Source organism: Malaclemys terrapin, chromosome 7 (assembly GCF_027887155.1).
Source record: "Malaclemys terrapin pileata isolate rMalTer1 chromosome 7, rMalTer1.hap1, whole genome shotgun sequence".
In the NCBI taxonomy this organism is placed as follows: domain Eukaryota; kingdom Metazoa; phylum Chordata; order Testudines; family Emydidae; genus Malaclemys; species Malaclemys terrapin.
In genome coordinates, this window is record NC_071511.1 from 101863560 (window position 1) to 101878056 (window position 14497).

General features: G+C 40.0%; 1 protein-coding gene across 2 annotated transcripts in view; it reads left to right on the top strand.

Moving 5' to 3' along the window:
- Nucleotides 1–14497, top strand: part of TCERG1L (transcription elongation regulator 1 like) — a 225551-nt gene that overhangs the window by 8920 nt on the left and 202134 nt on the right. For both annotated transcript variants that reach the window (XM_054033548.1, XM_054033547.1), the window contains exon 4: nucleotides 13511–13687. In XM_054033548.1, coding sequence (XP_053889523.1) covers nucleotides 13511–13687 — 177 coding nt within the window. The remainder of the gene's footprint in view (nucleotides 1–13510; nucleotides 13688–14497) is intronic.

Sequence of the window (14497 nt, forward strand, 5' to 3'; positions counted from 1 at the left end):
GGGCTCTTAAAACCTGCTGCAAACCTGCTGTTCTCTATATCCTCTCAAGCTGCGGCACACAGCAGAGACTTGTATCCACTAGGAAAGCTGCAATGTAGGGACAGCAAATAGTGTTTGCCAACAAGAGATGGGTATTTGTTTTCTCCACCATTTTGCCCACTCCAGTTGCAGTAGGTGTTAAATCTCGAGCTGTCAAATAAAAATGACGTTACATGTAGATCTAGTGTTGCTAAAGCCACCTTACTCTATAATGCTTTGACTATCAGAAGGGTTGAGCCTTTATGAGCATTACAAATCCTAACTTTTCAGATTACTTGACACAGAACTATAAAAGGAAATGGAAACCCACATCACCTGGAATCAGATGCTTCAGTTGCAAATTGTGGAAGATGCTGGCCCTACTTAGATCAGAATGGTTTTCTTGGTTTAAAAAAAAAAGCCTTGGGAGACTCTTGCCCAGTCAAGCCCATACATTGGATCCATATCAGGAGCCAGTTATTAGTAACAATGTCCTTGTTTCTTCAGTTCAGTGGACATTTTAGAATGAAAAAAGAAAATTCATTAAGAATAGGCTTGTGGGATTTGGTTTTTGTTTTATAATGTTGATGGATAATATTGATGTTTGTTTTTTTTAAGCATTTTTTTCTTTTTTACATTTTCACAGTTGTGGGAAACTGGGGGAGGGTGTCAGGCAGTAGGGAGGTCAGACAATTGTTTATTGACAGGAAACCTTGAGATTCAAAAAGTTATAGCTTTATAACCATTAAAACACATTGTCAAGATCACATATCAAAATATACAAAGTAAATGGCCATAAATCAAGCTAATAAGTTCTCAGGCACTATTTTTCTATCTGTACATTTCTATTATTGATATCAATATTTGATTTGTGGGTGTACAGTGAAATTGATATTTACTGATAAAAATCTAATTTTTCCTGGCCTAACTATGAAGTGTTGGGGGCTGGTAAATGCTAACACGCATAATTTAGTGCCAATACAAATAATTTGGCAGTTGCACATACTAGGTACTAGAAGGTATTATTTGTTCTGAAAAAAAGTAATCAGTTATTATTCCCAGGCAGATAAAAATGGATTACAAAACCTTGAATTTATGCACTTACAATTTTATTTATCTAAAGAAAATAACAACACATTATTATCTCACCCAGAAATGATTGTTTATTTTTTTTATTTCCAGCAGACAAAGCACTATCCTGCATCTTATATTGCGGATATAATGTCTACATCTTTTTGCAAGGAAAATGATTTATATTTTTCTCTACTACATTGTGCAGTCTGCCATATGGAACAAAGTCATGGCTGGTTTGCTATGAGTCGGATGTGCCTGCTTTTCCTTGTATAGCTATCTCCTCCCTGCTTAGGGGGTGAGACAAGCCCAAAGCTGTATGAAAACTGGAAGTCTTTCCAGGAGTCTTGAATTAGCTGTCTAAGCTGGCCATGGTCTTCAGAACTGGTTCCATGTGTTGAGTTGAATTATTAGAAATTCCTTGGGATTTTTGTGCGAAATTTTTTTTGGGGGGGAAAGGGGGAGCGTGAGGAAAAATATCCCCTATGTTTCATATCATTACTATTAAAATTATTGAAATTGTTTTAATGTTTCAAGATGTGTGGTTACGGTTTGTTGGCAGGTTTGCTTCTCAGTCACTGTTTTGCAGGCAATGTTCCTTTTTTTTTTTTAGTAGTACACTTTTTATTAGTGTTCAAAAAGGCTTTCCATAGAAATCTTGTTGAACAAGCCTTTCATATAGCATGCTGTGAAGGAGAGATGAGCTATAAATAGAAATGTATCTTCATTATATTAAGAAACAGAGTTGCTGCTACTTAAATAGAAGTAATATATTCCATTTTATGAAGTATCCCAAAATACCTGACTGCTGATTACAATCAGTACAGGCAAATGTACAAGTAAACTCAAATATATAGCGAGTTACTATCCCTCATAGCCTGTTAAGAGAGAATGCAGATGCAATGTTGCTGGGTGCTGACATATTGGGCTTTTCTTAAGCAAATGGACAAACACTCAGCTAGGCCGTCTGGTGACATGTGGAGGGGCTTCAGTTGGTTTGTTGGATAAATGATGATATAATGTCTCAATCCACCCATCCCACTTGAGCTGGGATGTAGTTCTGGCCACCATTTACTCATATGGACAAGGTTCCCTGGCGAGACTGCACCTCCCATAATGCATCTAATCATGCGTTCCCATGATGCACCATGCAGAAGAAATACTTTGTGGGAGATGTTGTCCTCCAAAGAGCCTGGCCCATGAGAGAAAATGGGGGCCAGAACTACCATTTCTGTAAGGCAATGTGACTGTAGTTTAATGTTTTTAGAACTGACTTGAGATTAAACATTTTTGATCAGTTCCAAATTTGAAATGTTTTGATATTTGGCTGAACCAACCTGAAATAAAATATTTTGTTTAATTTTCCTAATAGAAAATCAATTATTTTCAGCAAAAGGAAAATATTCCCACAGAAAATTTGTTTTGCAGAAATTGCATTTTCATTTGCAAAATCATTCCAATGGACAATTCCTGACTAGCTCTCCCATCAATACACTGTTGCTCAAAGAAGCAAATCTTCTGCTTCTTTCATCTGCTTGAAGGGAAATATCAAAAGGGATGTCCTTTTTCATATTTTGTAAAGTATGCAGAAGGCTTTAAGATCTTTAGATGGAACATAATAATAGATGTTTCCAGCCCCTCCCATAATAAGATCACTATTATTCCTATTCTAAGACCTGGCTTCAGTAGGTTATAATTTTACTGAATCTTTTTGAAAAATTTAACGAATATATTTCATCTGTTTCCAAGAACAAAGATAGGGAAAATACATTTTTTTGCCCATGTTAAATTCTAGTGACCTTTTCTTTGAACAGTTCTAACATCTCCATGCCTTAGACCATGGACTTGAAATTTGGCAAAGGAATGTCCTTTGTTTCGGGGTACACTCTTTCCTGTCCCTCTAAAAATCTGCCCTTATTTGGCTAATTATAACCTTTGAAAAATTGCAGTTCACATATGCTTAGTAGAGATTTTTTATATTTTTAGCTGCTAAATTTCCTGAAGATTTGGTCTCCAATGAGCATGTTCCAGCCTTTCAATTGCTGTTATAGGCCATGCTGGATCCAGGTCTGGGTAGTTAAACTGAGAGCAGTGAGCCTGTCTGTCCTGTGCTATCGATGAACTTGCTGGGCCCAGGCAGCATGGAGGAAGAAATGGCCTGGTTCAAAGGGGGACAACAGCCAGATCTGCAGGGGGAGGAGAGAACGGAGTAAATTGGGACAAAGAGTTTGTGGATGGGGGTGGAAACTGGGACTGGCTGAACAAGGAGATTGGGAGCAGAAGGAGGGTAGTACTGGCTGGGCAAGGAGACGGCAATGAGGGGCAGAGCCTGGGAGTTGGGTGGCAGATGTGAGAGACAGGGAGTGATTGGGCAATGAGGCTGAAACTGGGAGATGGAAAGGAAAAATGGAGTGGACTGGGAGCTATTAGGTGGAGGGAGACTAATTAGATGAGGACCCATCGCAGGGGGAGAGATTGCAACTGTCTGGGCAAGGAGACTGGGACTAAGAACCAGTGGGGCAGAGTAAAGAGGTGAGTGGGGAGTGGAGACAGATTTGAGGACTAGCTAGTATACTGGGGAAGAACTTGATGGGGTGGGCATAAAGATGGGGACAGGAACCTGGGACAAAGACATGGGGAGTGTGATTGAATGAGGAACATGGTTGGGAAAGGGGTGATTGGACGCCAGTGTGGTAGTGATGGAGAAAGATCAGATGAGGAACCAGAAAGGCAAGAACTGGGACTGGTGGGAAAGGGGGCTGAGAGTTGGGGGTGGGGAAAGAAGACTGAACCAGGGAGTTCAGAGGCCTGAAATTAGGACTTGCTATGGAGAAGACGGGAACTTGGTGGGATGAGAAGCTTGAGAAATTGAATTGGGACTAGCTAGATGAGGAGGATGGGACTGGGACAAGGAACCAGGGATGGAGAAGAGACAGGAATGGGACAAGGACAAGTTGAAGGAAATAGAACAGAAACTGCGGGGGAGAGTGTTGAAATGAGTAGAAGTCTGTGCCCACTAGGGTGCACTAACTTCCAGAGGCTGGAATGAAACCCAGGATTTCTGAGTCTGACCATTCCTCTTCTGTCAGCAAATATCTGTGAAACCCATAGGCAAAGTGACCCAAGCCCCGCTAATAAGAACAGCCATACTGGGTCAGACCAAAAGTTCATCTAGCCCAGTATCCTATCTTCCAACAGTGGCCAAAGCCAGGTGCTTCATAGGGAATGAACAGAACAGGTAATCATCAAGTGATCCATTCCCAGCTTCTGCAAACAGAGGCTAGGGACACCATCCGTGCACATCCTGGCTAATAGCCATTGCTGGACCTATCCTCCATGAATTTCTCTCATTTTCTTTTTGAACCCTGTTATAATATTGGCTTTCACAACAGCCTCTGGCAAGGAGTTCCACAGGTTGACTGTGTTATATGCTGATCCACATAGAGGATGACAACCCCCTACTGTTATGAGTTACTCTGTTGGATCAGGTGGCAGAGGTCTGTATGGTGGATCTAAAGTTTCCCGTCCTGCTGATGACCCATGTGAGTACACATGATGGAATTTGTTTATTCGGGTTTTTTTTTATATAAAAAACTAGGAAATTACAGACACAAAAATATGTTAAAAAGAATATTAAGGTTGCAAAGCCAAGCACTTAAGACCTTTATTCATATCCATTACAAAATCTTTAATTACAAGATCACATACTATTGTTAGCTCAGCACCCCTTGTTTGATTTAGTGCACAGGTTGGACTTGTTCTGAGGATGAATCAGGGCAGTGTATTGAAGGAGGCGGATCCCTGCTTCATTTGTTGCAAAAGTTGAAAGTGTGTAATAAGTGAGAGGGGATTGCAGGAAAAGAAAGGATGATGTCACAGTAAAAGGGTGAGCCATTCTTTAGACCTCTTTTAGTCCCTCTTAAATGCATTCCTCAGTGAGAGGCTCGGCTTCCTTCATATTCCTTAAGGGTGCAATCACATGGTTCAAACACTCTGGAACTGGATCTCTGGATGGTAGATAGGAGATTTTGCTATGTGTTGTAAGGAGGTATTGATTTTTGTCTTCTCTGTGATGCTTTTATCCTAAGAAAAAATGCCTCTGCTGAGAGAGAGCTTTGTGGTAACTTGTAACTTCTAGCCATGCTGGTCATAGCCCTTGGAGAGAAAGCAAAGCACAGGTGCTGGCTGTTAGGTAGACTGGCTTTCTGGGGTTACCGCAGTGTATGGCAGGGGGCTGTGTGGCCTTAAGACTCTTGGTCAGAAGGCAGTCGGACAAGGGTCTCTGCCCAGACACAGGTGATGGCTGGACCCTGAGACCTGATGGGATCAGAAAGCAGGCCTGAGTTAGTTTAATTTCAAGCTATATATCCAAAAGTCCTCTCTTTGTCTATTTGTCTCTGAAGAATCCAGTTTGAACTATTATATGCGAGCATTTCCAGGTGGTGGTACCCTTATGGAGGTGCTACAGCCAGAGTGAATTTGCCTAATCATTCCCCCCTCTTATTAATTCTGGAGAAAGTGTAATTACTCTTCCCCATGAAATTACATACAATCCCTGGCCCAAAATGATTCATAAACTTAATACAGTAAGATCTCCCAAAGATAGTGCAAGAAATTGCCATATCGGTCTCTCAGAATAAATAGTACTCTGCTTTACAAGAGTTGGCTAGTCACTGGTTAACCCTGTCATTTCCCCTGAGAGAATAGGACTGCCTGTGCTGAACTAAGGTGAGACCTGAATGTGAATTACAGGAATCTGCAGACCTAGGTCCCCGGTCTGGAGGGAGAGGATCACAGGATACTGCCCCGAGAAATGTAATAGCCAGAAGCCACCTAGAGGTCAGAGGCGCAGTTAGCTCAGGAAGTGTCACAATCATATGTTAGGATTAAGTGATATTTTTGCAAGATATTTCCAGCTACTATATCAGTGTGTGCTGAATGGCAACCTTTGTGGAAAAATTAATATTAAACTCTGTATATAATCGTGATTAAACATATATCTGTGTATCTTCATTGATTTCAGTATAGCTATTCCTGATTCACACCAATATAAGCAAGGCCCTGGGTTCTATGCAACACTCAGAGATTATGTGGCCTGGAGCAGTGAATTATGTGATAGAATTTCCAGACAGTTGAGACTTTGACCCCAAAGTCCCAACTGCCCTTCCTCATTCCAGTTAATATAATATCTGTGTTGTATTAAACTGAATTTATCAGAATAATTTTAAACCGGGCCCAAGTTTACAATTTTTTTTTTCCATTCTGCACTAGACCTTTGTATGGAAAAATGTAAAACTGCATTGTACAGGTGTCATGTAGAAGCTAGAAGTTCTGCCATTGCGTAGGTGACAATAAGGGCCTTTGGCACCCAGGAAGATGAAGGGAGTTTTGCTTCTGGCTCCAGTAGTGGGGGGAGGATGCATCTCCTTTTTTCCTCCCCATTTTGGGAAGGGTGGTCTCGACTTCAGATTTGGGAACAGGATTGAATTTCTTATTTCTCATCTCTGAAATCATTGATGGCAACTAGCTGCTCTGTCACACAGTTTCCCAGTATCAGCCACTACATCCAGCAATGTCAGAGAAGGACAGTAGCTTGATTTTGCTGCTAAAATAACTGGTAGTGAAATAGTTAATAATGTTGTTATAAGAAGACTCCTAATTAGGGAACTAATTATAGCCTATCCTGCATTCCAGCTCAAGGGAATGGAAGGAATTTAAAGCACCACCTTACTTATTCCCATTGGCGCACCTTACCTCAACTTTCTGAGCATGGGGGATGGGGGCATGCATGCTCTGCCGAGCTGCCTCATCACCATTTTGTACAGGTGGGAAGGAATGGGTGTGAGTGAAACCTTAACTCTGAGCCCTCAACATATCTGGTAGCATAGTTACACAGTTTGACAGGGAGGGAGCATATGCTGTGACAGGTGTGGACCTGTCACCTCTTATTCCCTCCAGGGCTGCTCCAGAGACAGCATGACAACATGCTGTCCCTTTCTGTGGAATAGATCATAAAGTCTGAGTCTGGCCTAAGGTTTTAGTTGGTAAAAATGGGGCAGCTCAGACCTCTCAGAACTCCTGTTTCAAGCTCTCAGGCAAACATCACTGCATCACTTGAGATTCACATTTTTACAGGTGTCCTAACAATCATAAGTGATAGACATCATTCCTTGTTAAATGAAATCTTGGATTCAAAAACAAGAGGAATTACATGGCAATGTGCATGGCCACGTGATGACATTATGCATGTGGTCAGACGGTATGAGGGGAAATCTGGCCCTTTGTTTATTCTGTTTACTAATTCCTTGATTCAAACTATTAAACAAACAAGGAAATACACATTCAACAAAATGGTTTTATGAATTAAGGAAATAAACCTCTATCTTTCAAAAAAAAAAAAAAAAAAAAAAAGGGTGTACATCTTCTCCAGTGTATAATGTGTTAAATTAAAAAAGGTCAACAACTATACATTAAAAGTTATTACATTTATAAGCCTAATGGGATTTAAGTGATATTTCATTTTATAGCGCTTTCATTTGCTACAAATATATTTATAAGGCTTGAAAAATATTTTTAAAAATTTATATATAAAGATTTAGCAGTTTCAAAGTGTTTTTCACTTTTTTACAAGTGTTGTCCTTGATATTTCCCCCCACACTCTACTATTGAACATGTATACAATATAAAAAGTATTTTTGAAATGTTTTAGAGTTGTAAGATGTATCAACTGTTTTACAGTTTGTTATAAAGCTATTACCACTGCATATGGAGGGTTGTGTGTAGGTACAGACACAGGCACATTGAAACACAGTTATATTTGTATTAGACTGATGTCTTTTGAAGATATGCGGTGAAGTAGAAAGGACTGCAAAATTAAAGTCCAACTAATTTTCTCATCAAAGCGAAGAAGATGCCACTTTAATACAAAAAGTCAGTCCCTGTGAGGCACTTAATAAAAAAAAAATATGGATGGGAATCTGCAACATAAATTAAAACAAAATTAAAAGCAAACCCCATATATTTTACCCATCCTAATGGACAGATATAAAGCAAGTTGCAAGGAGCACTGTGCTGCTATATTTAAGATATTCCACCCCTCCTAGATGACTGAAGTATTTCAAAGGCTTTTAACTGTTTGACATAAGTGCTGGAATTAGAGGTGCTGGGGATACTGCCGCACCCCCTGGCATGAAATGGTTTCTGCTATAAACAGGGTTTACAGTTTGGTTCAATGGCTCTCAGCACCCCCACTATACAAATTGTTCCAGCACCTCTGCTAGTTGATAGCAACAGAGGGTCCTGTGACACCTTTGAGACTAACAGGAGTATAGGGAGCATAAGCTTTCGTGGGTAAGACCCTCACTTCTTCAGATGCAAGTCAGAAGTGAGTTTCTTACCCACGAAAGCTTATGCTCCCTATACTCCTGTTAGTCTCAAAGGTGCCACAGGACCCTCTGTTGCTTTTTACAGATTCAGACTAACACGGCTACCCCTCTGATACTCTGCTAGTTGATGCAATCACAGAATTTACTTTCCTTTGTGGATGACTTGATTTTGCTGTTTTAATTTTTTTTCTGTAGATCTTATGGGAAAGATCTTTATAAAAGTCCATTGTAGGCAGAATTAAAAAAAAAAAAAGCCCATAAGCCTGTAAAACTGCAGAACATTTTTAAATGAGTTTAATCAGTTAATTTGCACAGTGAGATTCTATAGTACAAAGAACTTTTTTTTTTAAAAGAAGAGCTGGAATTGCCCTCTTCAGATAGGACTGAACCTGTAAATTCCAGTGGCATCCAAAATCCTTATTTCTGTTTTGTTAAAGAAAAGAAACAGCCCATTTTGTTGATCCTAGGGAAGAAATGTAATGGTTTTAACTGTTTGTTAATAGTAGTAATAATGAGAGAGCACATTCCGATATGTCCTTTATGACTGCAGAGAAAGAAGTCATAAAAGGAACATGAGGTTGGGGAGGACATTGGGCAGACAAAAGAGCAGCACAGAATCCTGTTTCATTGTCTGTATGTCATGGACAAAGTCACTGTGAATGGAAAAAGTATGCTATTGTGAAAGAGAAAAAGTGGGATAATTCAGGACCTAAATAGAGCACAGTCTCTGGTATGCTCTAGTGTGGCTCCTCAGGCTGGTGATTCCTGTAGGTCTTTAGTAGTTGTTCATTCTTTAAATACACCATGCATGTACTGTAGTAAGAACTTCAGGATGTCAGAATTGTCAGATGGACATGAGGCACATGAGTCAAGTATAGGAAAGCAGGGACAATTCTTGAATCCCAAAACTACATAGATAACCCTGTGAGAGAATGAAGAAGCAGGTCTAACAGAAACAGTTAGTCTTAGGCTGCTGTGTGTCTAGACACTTTACCATGTAATTGCTTATATAATGGATGTTTGGGGATCAAATGGTATCTGCTGTGCAGGGCCGGCTCCAGGGTTTTGGCCGCCCCAAGCAGCCAAACAAAACAAAACAAAAAAAGCCGTGATCGCGATCTGCGGCGGCAATTTGGCGGGAGGTCCTTCGCTCCGAGCAGGAGTGAGGGACCATCCGCCGAATTGCCGCCGAACAGCTGGACATGCTGCCCCCCTCCAGAGTGGCCGCCCCAAGCACCTGCTTGGTAAGCTGATGCCTGGAGCCGGCCCTGCTGCTGTGGAACCTGGGTTATCTACCTACTCCCCTGTTTTCTTTAATCTTAGGTTGATTCTCTTGTCCTTTCTTGTTCATGTCTTTATGGCTACCCCTGCTATCTTGTTCCTCAGTTGTTCACACATAAGTGTGCTGCCATCATTTTTAACAAAAGCCTCCCACAAATATTTTCCCCTTAACAACATATTAATGTGTTTTCACACTTAAATAGAAATCTTCTGTGATAAGCAAGCATCTCTAGGTTAAAAAAAACCCCAACTTCTTAGACGTGAACATCACTGAAAAGCATTAGACTTTGTTTCTCAGACATATATTGATGATAGTGTAGAACATTATTCAACTTCTGAAGTATCTGAGTGTTGACCTTATAGCGGTGATTCTCAGAAAACTTTTTGAAAATATCTGCTATTTGGCACAATCTGATATGTTCCAGAGAAGAAAGTTTTATCTGAACGATGTATTAGGATCTTTAGATATGCCCTTTCTTCCAGGAATGATTTAATACTGTCCAGAGAGAGAGAGTACACTCCATCTAAAGCAGGGAAATCACCAAAACTTTATTAATTGATTGGTGAAATGGTAACAAAGGGCTCAAGTCCTGAAAACTTCTAGCACTTCACTAATTTCATCCACTTGTGCTCATGGCAAGGCTGGGGGCATGGATCAGCATTCATGTCACACTCCCCGTTAGCTCCCCTGGCCCAGGCTGGGTACTAATGATCCAAACAGCGGACCAAATTTGGTGATAATTCTGGTCACATGCCATCTGAGGCACATTGCGCATACGCTAAGAAGATGATGGCATGGCTTACTTTGCACACTGTTCTAGTTCCTATACTGTTGTTTTGTTCCTTTCCTTCACCCATGTTGAGAATTGTATCTTTATGTTGCAGAATCCTTTTTTAATTAAAAAAATCAAGCTAGAAGAGAACATTATCTCTGCTTAATAACAGCCTTTTGGGAAACGTAGAAGAGTCTCTTTTCTTTATATACTTTTTCAGAATCCATGAACAGTTATAGGATATTTTTTCTGTTTTGTTTGGTGACAGCAGAAAATCCCTGGAATTGGAAACACAGACTCTCTATCCAAGGGCAGACTACTGATGAGGATTTGATTAACTTAACCCATAGGCCCATGAGATCCCAGAAGGAAATGTTAGAAACAACAACAAAATCATTGTCATCAGATGGTTTGACTTGCCATTTTTGAATATTTCCATTTTGGCCCTGGTAGATGTAATCTTTCTTTCATTTGTTGCAGGTTGAAATATCAAAGACTTGGTATTCGTATTTGCTAGTGTTTCTCTGGCCTATGTGCTTGTTGTACTAACAAGGACATGTGCTTATATATGGCTTACATGTGGTTGTTATTTTGTTGTTTTGTTTTTTAATTGAAAATATCTTAGAACTGACAACAACATCAGGAATAATGGAAATTACTTGAAATGAATACTGTATACATTTGGTATGTGTTACTAATGTTGTAAAGCCTATTTTTCTGGCAAAATATTTTCCTTACATCTGCATTGCAAACAAAGACTAATAAAGAGGGAAGTGCAAGCTTAAGAAATATAGATACTAAAGGAAATCTCTTTACCCACACAACCCACTCTCCTGTTTAGCTAAATTCAAAACATTCACAATTCTGTTGACTTTAGTGGAATGACTCTTCTTATGCCTGTGTTAAATTTGGCCGCTGGTTTACTTTACCTTTTTAGAAATCTACTGGAGTATAGAAAGAACCAAGGGTCTGAGTCTCAGATCTGACCCTTCTGTACTCAGCTCAGTGGTGGAGTGGGACATAAGGGTAGTGGTATAAGGCCACCTTCATGTCCTCTGATTTGGGGGCAACTTAGCCATAATGCACAACACAAAGCAGCCTCTGGACTGCTCCAAGTTGTGTGAGCTATACATGGATGTAAGGGACTCTTCTAGCTGCCAGAAATCACCAGAACACAGGGGGCACTGACCTTTCCACATTTATCTTGGCCTCCACTGGGGGCAGGAGAGGTATAGCCTAATATAGCCAGGAGAGGTTCTCCCATGCCAGAAGAATCCCTAGATAGCCACATCTGCCAGCTCTTCAAGTGGTTTATGTGAGTAGGCAGGTGGGAAATGGCCACAAGAGGTACCAGGATCTGGCCCTAAGGGTTCCTTTAGTCTCCAAACTCATTTGGAAAAAGAAATGCTATAAACCTGTGAAATGCCTAAAGTGACAGCTCTGATCAAATAGTGATTTTTGCAGAATTACCAGTTGGCTCTTATTGCCTAAAGGATTTCCACATGAACTGAAAACATTTGCTAAATGACATAATAAGCTAATGATTGCTTAATTTTTGAATACATAGCTCAGTGTAGAGAGGGTAACAGCTGGTGTTTGTCAAATTAGGTTTCCTTCTTAGGATTTTTACTACTCATTTTCTTGTTTATTTAACATATTTAGACGTGATTGAGCTCTAAAGGTCTTCCCCTAAGCTTGTTTATGTTAAAGGTAAATGTTACATAGTACGGGGTACATTCTTCTCTTCAGGCCCAATGGAACTCCCATTTAAATCAGGCGGTTCTCTGTGGATAGAGTGCTTCCATGTACATAGAAGCCCTGCTTCCAGTGGCAGGGCTTCTATGTACATGCAACTTGGTATCATTGATGGCAATTACTTGCCTATAATTAGGAGAATAGTCCTATAGATATAGGTAATATTAAAAAATATATACAAATGGTTCGATTGCAAAATCAAAAGTCAGGAAATGCTGGAATGTAGAGCCCATGCAGGATTCTGTTCCTAGTTCTGATGGTAATGTGACCTAGTAGTTACAGCTATCACACCCAAGTACAAAGATTTAGCAAGTTCATCCTAAAAAGTAGCATAGCGAAGTGGACGAGACTTGCCATTTTAGATACCTGGGTTCTATTCACAGCCATGCCAGAAGGGACCTCATGTTACCTCTTGGTTCCTTTATTTGTAAAATGAGTATATGACACTTGTCTGCCTTTATAAGACAGGGGTGTGAGACCTTGTTCAGTTATAAGGACAGTAAAGTATACAGAACTAACACCGTTCAGTGAGACCAGAATTCTTGGTCTCTGCATGGTTCAGTGCATTTTCCCCTAGGCCAAAGATGGGGTAAGTGCCAGCAACTGCTACTATTGTGCCCCCCCATCCAGAGCTCTTCACATGATTGTGGTAACTATATAGATAAATTACAATATACATGATGTTTTCAAATCATGCACAAATCACCATTCCTTTATGTTAGAACCTATATTTGAAAGCATGAAAACATTTTTTTTTGTTTTTAAAAATGTACTATCCAGGGACATTTATAACACAAAAAGCAGTCTATGGTACAAAAGCTATGAGTTAAGGGTGGAGGGGTGTCTGGTGGATAAGGTGCTCCCTGGGGACTTGGGAAATCTGGGTTCAATTACTGGCTCAACCAGACATATTCTGTGACCTTGGGTGAGTCAGCGTGTGAAGCAACTTTATAGTGTGTAAAATGACACCTAACACTCCAGTGAATTAACATAGAATTCTGATGCATCTTGATGTCCTATTAAATTAAGTTGGATGGCTGGATGTGCAGCCAGTAGAGGACTAAGCTACTAATATTGCAATAATAATAAAGACATTTTGGTGTCTTCTTATATTGTAATATAGGAAGATTGAAAAACAGTATTATTTATAGAGTGTGTGTCTTAACTTGCCAACAAATATTTATTTCAAATGTAAAATAAAACAAATTTTACTTAACCCTTCCATAGGTGGTTGCCAGAATAGCCTTAAACAAGTGGGCAGTCATCAGACAATTGCATTAGCAGCTGCCATGGTGTCCGTAGATTCAGAAGCACCTCAGGGACCATCACCTACAAGTATCCAACCTTGCCATGTGCTCACTCTGTCACCTGTCAAAATACCAGTTTTGACTTCACCTTTTCCAGGTAAGAGATTTTCTTTGATACCATGTAGCCGCTTTTATTCAATCTGAATCATACAGAGACTGTGCGTTGTGTGATTTTTTTTTTTTTTTTTGGTCACAAAGGCTTTTTGTTAAATGATTGTTGAGTAGGAATTGAATTTAACAGCTTGTGATATATGTGGGTTTGTGTATTTTAGTCCTGAGGGAAAAACAATTGTTAGTATTTATTGTTGTGTTAGATTGAGAGGTCATTTTAAAATGATCCATGCATTTATAAAGCCACTACACCTCTACCCTGATATAACGCTGTCCTCGGGAGCCAAAAAGTCTTACTGCGTTATAGGTGAAACTGCGTTATATCAAACTTGCTTTGATCCACCGGAGGGCGCAGCCCCGCCTCCCCGGAGTGCTGCTTTACCGCGTTATGTCCGAATTCGTGTTATATCGGATCGTGTTATATCGGGGTAGAGGTGTACTTTGATTCAACTTGATTCAAATGTGCAAATGAGAGGAAATTCAGAGGTGAGCTTGAAACTCAAATCTTAACTAATTCTATGATGTTATGTAATTCTTATGGATTACAAAAATATGGGTTCAAAATCTCAATTAAATTTTATCCCATACCACTCTATTTACTTCAGTGAGAAAGCACTGTAAATCTATGCCAGGTTGGGTGGCCCTCCATATTGTAATCACCTACTGTTGGAAGGCCTCTGTTAGACATACAGTAGGAGTTGATTAAGAATAAAGTAGTGCTAGTTTTTGGTGAGTTAATCAGTTATACTCTGTGACTCAAGAACCTCTGGATGCCGACTGGCAGAAGGCACTAGGG